Raw genomic sequence first — 7458 nt, 5'->3', positions numbered from 1 at the left:
CTCATGACAACTGTGATTGGGGGATGTCATCAGCCCACTTCACAGATGAAGAAACAGATGTGGAGAAGTTGCCAGGGCCACACAGCTGGGTGTGGCTGGGCTGAGCTTTGAATCCCACCCTGCTTGGCCACCAGGCACTCAACCTTCCCATGACCTGCAGAGATGCACGTGATGTTTCTCTAACGACCAGTGCCCAGGGAGAAGGCAGAGGCCCACATGCAGAGCAGTGTGGGACACTGAGGGACACAGAGAGGAGAAAAGGGGGTGGGGGTGTAAAGAGGAAGTCAAAGACACATAGAGAGATGGGAAAATACACTGCTTATCCTCCCTGTACGAATGGATTTGGGGGAAACTACACCTTCCAGGTTTCTTCCCCAGATCTTCAGAATCAGAATTTCTTGGAGTGGGATCGAGGACTCTGCATTTAAAGATAGCCCCTCGAAGTGGCAAACTGGGCTGATATCTGTACCTTACTTTGAAATGCATCAGAAAAATGAGATAAACTGATGGATAGATAATATGTGATAACACAAATAGAGCAAAATGTTAACTGAGCAATCGAGAGAGCGGGTAACACTGTTCACTGTACAATTCTTTTCACTTGGTGCATGTTGGAAGAATTCCATGGTGATTGTGGTGATTAGGCACGGCTGAGACCACTGTTGTAGGCGGAAGGCTCCCTCCACCCTCTCCCACCACCACCACCCTCCAGCCACCAGCCTCTGGTCTTCTCAGTTTCCTGGCAATCCCAGAATGTACAGCAGACTGAAGCAGGCACCACCCTCTCGCTTGGGTTTTGAAGGAAGTTAAGCTGCCCTTTGGGGCCTCCTGTTCTAATATATAGAGCAAGATTAGGTGGTCCCTGGGCTTTGTCCTGCCAGTGGATCTGAAGATGGTCCCCACTTATACCAATGTGATGAAGCGGACTGGAAGTGTAGATTTGGGGCAGAGCTTGGAGGAGCGAGGCTAGAAGTTCTCCCGGAAGAATCTGAAGCCGAACTGCTCGCAATGACCCTTCAGCACCTTGGCCAGAGCTGGGGAGCCACAGAAGAAGACCTGCACCTTGCCCTTGTTCTCAGTAGCCACTTTCTGGAACACCTGGAATCCATGGGGTTGGGGAAAAGCAGAGGGAGGAGAGATGGGACTGCTGACCTGCAGTGACACACCCACCTGGAGATAACAACACAATGGGTCTTAGCGATGAGCAGCCCCATTTTACAGAGGAGGTTGAGGATCTCCATGGCACAGCTGCTTGGCTTTAGAGCAGAGCCCAAAACAGCCATTCAATTAGGAGCCATTTGCTCAGCTCATAACATGACCCACAACCTCAGATAGGGGGCTAGGGCCAGAAATAAATAAGACCCAGGTTGTGCACTCAAGGATCTGCATCTGTGGGAGAGACACACACTGAAATAGATACAGTGTTGGGGTGCAAGACTGAAATATGCACAGGGGGCTCTGAGAGCCCCCGTGGAGTATATCGAACCTCCTGTTAGTTCTTGGGGCTGGCTACCTGCTGCCATTTAAATGTCCCTTCCTGAAGTCAGTCTTTTTATTTCCAGTGAGGATCCTTTTCCACCCCAAATTCTGCTTATGAGTTGCCTTTTGCTGAAAGTCCTCTTTGACGCCCACACACTGCTGACAGCCCCTCCTGCCTCAGCTCTCATGACCGGGGCATGGGTCATCTGCAACAGTACCTTGTGGGCCACTTCCTGCAAACTCTGTACCCTGACTGGTAAGCGATCTGGGAAGAAAAATAATAAAAGCGATCTGAGAAATAAAATGGAAAGATTGTAAACTTGTGTCTATGGGCCTTGGTTTCCCCATTTGTAACAGGAGAGGATAAGACTTGGTGCTTCCCCAGGACCCTGTCCACTTAGGCCTTCTGACTCTGGTTCATAGGAAGTCAAGGCTAGAGGGGCCTTTGAGATCATATAGACTAAATTCCTCTCTGAACAGATGGGGAAACTGAGGTAATGATGGAACAAAGTGAGCTACTGATGTAGCTGGAATGAAGGTCCCCTGCCTACCTCTCCCACTTTGAGATTCTTTCTGGACTCTGGATGCTAACCTCATACTTTGTCCCTGCCTGCATGGCCCTGATCTCCCTGCCTCTGCCTCAGGCTCTCAGCCTCCCTGGTCCCTGCAGGTTGTGGGGCTCCAGCTGGCCTTTACCTTGCTCCAGTCTGGCCGTCCAGGCTGGGTGCGTGTCTGGAGCCCTGTGATGGAGTCCTTCTTCTCTTTCTTGGCCAGGAGGTCAAGGGCCATCTGCAGGCCTATGGCCTTCATGTCGTTCTTGCCCAGTGCAGAGGTCATGTACATGTGCAGCTCTAGGAAGCGGCCTGTAGGGTGGGAGGACAGGGTGGTGCTGAGGGGTTGGCACTCATGATGTGGACAGGGCAAGATGCTAGCCACTACCTCACCTGGGGCTGAGACGGAGACCAAGAGGTCTTGTAACTCACACTTTCAGCCAACTGTGTTTGCCCAGGACCTGCCATGTGTCCAGTGCTGTAGAGAGGAAAGACGGCCTGCTGATTGACCTGGGCCTACTATATGCATAGCATACGTGAGTAACTATATCCACTGTCTAATGTGAGCTTCGCAACCACTCCAGGAATTGGACCTTATATTTATAGAGGGGAAGATAAATCCCAGGGCAGCAAGCATTACAGTCTCTGGGCCCCAAAGCTCATTCCTTTCCATTCCTTGTGGTGTCTGCCCTCAGTCTGGCGGGGGACACAAGCCATGCACACATGAAATGGTAACTTAGACCAAAGGGGTCAAGGGTTGACTGAATGTATCAGAGAGCAAATACTACTGATATACCAGGAAGAGCTGGAGAGGACAGAGCTGCTGCCTGAAAGGGGTGGGGAGTGGGTCACGTCTTGGAAGAGAGGCAAGATCTAAAGGGGAGGTGAATGGAAGGCATCCTATGAAGGAACAGCATGAGCAGAGGATGAGATGCTGGAACAAACATGATGTTTGTGTGGCAGAACGTGACTCGCTGGCTGGAGAAGAGGAGACTTGGATAGGAGCAAAATGAGATGGGACTGGAGACATACTGAGGCCAGAATGTGAAGGGTCTTGAATGCCCAGCTAGCAATGGAAGCTGCTTGAACACAGAGGTGCCCACCTGGGAAGGTAGAGGGTATTTGGGCAGAACATCCAAGGACTGAAGAGATGGGGGAAGAGACAGGCATCAGGTAGCCCACTAGGGCTGGGCACCCACGGTTCTGTCTTGCAATGGTACAGGTCTGCTGAGATATTGATGATTCAGCCCTCAGGGCAATCAGAGCTCCCAGGTGGGAACCTCTATGTTCAAGCAGCCTCCCCTGTTTACCCAGATGTGACATACAAAGGCTATCATTTTCTATGTGAGATATAATAAGAATGATTGGTGAGCGCAGCCTTAGACTTGTGCATTGGTTCAAGCCAGGGACAGCAGGGCCTGACCCAGGATGTTGGAAGGAGCATTCATAAGCTAATAATCACTTCATCTGCTGCTCTCCCTTCCTTCTCCCCCAGACTGAGGGATTTATGCCATCTCAACTTGCTTTGTATGGTTTCGTACGCCACCATCAACCCATTTTTTGTTTGGCTTAAGGTCTCAGCCACTGCTCAAATACAATGGCCCTAGCATGGATAACAACATATTATTTCACATATCGCTTAACTCGTAGTAGTGCTGGGTGGTGTGGGAGGGATGGAGATGTGCAATAAGGGACGCCCACCTGAAAGGACCCTGACCCTTCCTGCCCTCGCTCAGAGTCACCACACCCCAGAGAGGGGTAAGAGGAAAGAGGAGACACCACGTGGGTGGGAGATGAAAAAGGAGCGGTGAAGATGACCTGGCATGGTTTTCACCCTCTCCAAACAGTTGTTTTTGAGACAGTCATCCCATTTCTGGGACACTCTCCTAAGGATGTCAAAGAAAAAAATTGACGTGCACAGATATATAAATTTCAGCTTTGTTTGCGATAGTGAGGAATTAGGAATAATCAAAATATCCAGTAGGAGGAGCTTGGTTAAATAAATTACGGCTTAACCACTATCTGTGTTATTCATTATATAACTATTAAACATTAACACTATGACTACTGCAGCTACTTTTATTGAGCAGTATTTACTACTACTACTGCCACTACTGCTAAATTTATTGAGCAGTTATCAAGCTCTAGTCACTGTTCTAAGTGCTCTACAAGTGATACCTCATTTAATTCTCCTGACAATCCTATGAGGCGGGTACTAGTAGTATCCATATTTTTCAGATGAAAAAATTGAAGAAAAGCAGTTAAGTCATGTGCCCAAGGTGCTATAGCTATTAAGGACAGAATAAAGACTCGAACCCAAAGAGAATGATTGAAGCTTAAGCTATAGACATTAAAAATTATAGATCACAAGTTCTTTAATTCAAACCTTGATGTATAATTAAAGTTGAAATAAGAGACCACAAGTTTCAGCTGCAGTTAATGAGACACCTTAAAGAAATCTGATGTAATAAAGTTGTTAACTCAAGTGGCTTTGAGAATGCAAAGCTCTGGGTGAGCTGTTGCCCTTTATTTACACAGATTAGGAAGAAGCAAACAGCAAATATTTATATACCAGTAGCTGGAAAATGTAAATGAAATCGAAACTTTCCCTCTAGCTTGTCATCATAAAATTGAGTTTCTAAAGAATTAATATACGTAAAAGCATTTAGAACAAAGTCAATACTACATAAATATTTGCTGTAATTGTTACTTACAAGAAAGGTCAAGGAGCTTTACCGCAATATTCTAAACCTTAATAGTTATCTTCCAAAGACTGTTGACTTGAACTTGAAGGCTTTGAATGTTTGTTATAGTAAACTACATCTGCTTGAACATTTCTTGTAGAAAACTGTGTTTGATTACTTGAACTTACAAACTGTGTTTATCATAGGGATTTAAATTTGTTCATGGCAACCTTGTGATAATGAAACAGCCAAAAACAATCTAGTTCCAATAAACTCAATCTAAAAAACTACGTCAATTCTCTTAAAGTCAGGATATTTCTCCTTGTATAAGTTATTTCACAAACAAAACAAAACAATGACTCTAAGAGATTAACTTTAAAACACAGTGTAAAACCTCAGTACTCCACAAAGTTGTTCCGTGAAGACATTTTATCATAGTTAATAATGATAGCAAATGCTCAGTAAAGATGTAGAATACAACACTTGGGAGGTGGGAAGGAGGAATTGCAGGGCTGGGGGAAGGACACTCAGACATTCGTTTTTGATGAAACTGTAAAAGAAGGGACCAAACAGTTAAAGACCTCATACATGCTAAGGTGTTTAATCTTTATCCTGGGTCACTCTCTAAACTTTTTGATAGCCACTTCATCAGGAAAAATGTTGAGCATTCATCTCCAGTAAATACATATGTTTATTTACATGTTCATCTCTACTAACAGATTATATACATTAAAAAATTTGTGTTGGAGTAGAAGGAGCTATATTCACCCTCCCACCTTAAACAACTAGAAAAATGGACAAAATATATAAAACAATTGTTTCCAGACATCGGCCAACAGGTAGCACAGGACTATAACTGCTGAAAGAGGGGAAACAAATAAGGAAGACCTACAATTGCCCAGATTATTGCCTGGTGCTGACCTCACTGAAGTGAGGAGACTGAAATTGGAGTTAGGAAGTCCAAGACAGCCAGAACTCGCTGGGCACAACACTGGAAAAGGGAACTGCAGAGAGAAAGAGAGGCAAGGAAGAAAGCAGGGAGGGAGGGAAGAAGGAAACTCACTAGCCCTGGAAATTAGCATAAATTTCCCCTGAGTCTTTGGCTAAGTATTAATCTGTAACTTTGTGAAAGAAAATTACCAGAAAACACTAGGATGAACAATATCTGTGGTTCAAACAGAGCTGAGAATAGTCTACGTTCCCGCCAAGAGTGGAGAGACCTTGTAATATACAAAGCACTAGGTAGAGTCCCCAGAATGTATCATCTTAGCGTGGGGCTAAATGAACCCTCTACAGAAGGCTTCTCTGGACTCACCCCAACGAAAGTTAAAAGCAAGTCTCGGAAGGATCCACAGAGTTCTAAATACCTGTGCACCAGAACGAAGTACAGTACTATTTAAAGAAATACCACAAAATCCAGAACACAACAACATAAAATTCATAATGTCTGTTGTTTGATAAAAAATTACCAGGCATGCAAAGAAGCCAGAAAATATGACTTAACCAGAAGAAAATTAGTAATTAGAAGCAGACCCAGAATTGACAGAAATGATAAACTTAGTAGACAAAGATGTTGAAACAACTAGTATAAATGTGCTCAATTCAAGAACGTCAAAATAAAAACAATTTTTTTAAAAAAAAATGAGGAGAAAAATGAAAGACATAAAAGAGGCCCAAATGGAACTTCTAGAGAAGAAAAACACAATAATGGAAATGAAAAATACATTGGATAGAACTAACAGCTGTTCTACGTCCTTCAGTTTTCCACATAAATTTTAGACTCAGCTTGTCATCATCAATGTTTTAAAAAACTGCTGGAGGGCCGGCCCGGTGGCGCACTGCGCTAGTGCGCTGCTTGGGAAGTGTGGCTGCGCTCCCGCCGAGGGTTCGGATCCCACATACAGACCGGCCGCTCACTGGCTGAGCGAGGCGCGGGGGCAACGCCGGGGGTTGCAATCCCGTTGCCGGTCCCGGTCCGGTACGGGGGCGACACTGAGGGTTGCGATCCGTTGCCGGACACGGAAAAAAGACAAAAAAAAAAAAAAAAAAACTGCTGGAATTTTGATTAGGACGAAAGTAATAGATAAGGTACTGCAGAAGAAAAGATTGGTGAACCTGAAGACATAACGATAGAAACTATCCAAAATGAAGCACAGATTGAGAGAGATAGAGACAGACAGAGACAGAGACAGAGAGAGAGTGAGAGAGAGAAACAGAGTTTCAGGGATCTGTGGAATAATATCAAACAGTCTAACACATGTGTAAGTGAAGTGACAGGATGTGAAAGAGGAAACAGAAAAAAATATGTAAAGAAAAGTGACTGAAAAATTTTCCAAATTTGATGAAAACTATAAGCCATACATCCAAGAAGTTCAATAAACTCCAAGTACAAGAAACAAAGAAAACACCACCAAAGTGCATCATAATAAAATTTCTGAAAAATAATAATAAAAATAAAAACTTAAAAGTAGTAAAAGGAAAAAATATACCATGTAGAGACGAACAAACATAATGAAAACAGTCCGTCCTCTTATCAGAAACTATGCAAGCCAGAAGACAATGGAAAAATATCTTTTTTTTTTTGTCTTTTGTCTTTTTCCGTGTCCGGCAACGGATCGCAACCCTCAGTGTCGCCCCCGTACCGGACTGGGGACCGGCAACGGATCGCAACCCTCAGTGTCGCCCCCGTACCGGACTGGGGACCGGCAACGGGATCGCAACTCTCAGTGTTGCGCCCGCACCTC

At 44.8% G+C, this 7458-nt stretch overlaps 1 protein-coding gene across 1 annotated transcript in view; it reads right to left on the bottom strand.

The window, feature by feature from the left end:
* Window positions 1–574: 574 nt before the first annotated feature.
* NOX5 (NADPH oxidase, EF-hand calcium binding domain 5) overlaps window positions 575–7458 on the bottom strand; it is a 50406-nt gene continuing 43522 nt past the window's right edge. The window contains exons 15-16 of the mRNA XM_008575849.1: window positions 2176–2342; window positions 575–1098 (exon numbers count right to left, since the gene is read on the bottom strand). Of these exons, the coding sequence (XP_008574071.1) occupies window positions 967–1098; window positions 2176–2342 (299 nt within the window). The 3' untranslated portion in view covers window positions 575–966. The remainder of the gene's footprint in view (window positions 1099–2175; window positions 2343–7458) is intronic.

Source organism: Galeopterus variegatus, unplaced genomic scaffold, assembly GCF_000696425.1.
Source record: "Galeopterus variegatus unplaced genomic scaffold, G_variegatus-3.0.2 Scaffold1246, whole genome shotgun sequence".
In the NCBI taxonomy this organism is placed as follows: Eukaryota; Metazoa; Chordata; class Mammalia; order Dermoptera; family Cynocephalidae; genus Galeopterus; species Galeopterus variegatus.
The sequence above is the reverse complement of the archived record's forward strand: the minus strand, read 5'-3'. Positions and strand labels throughout refer to the sequence as shown.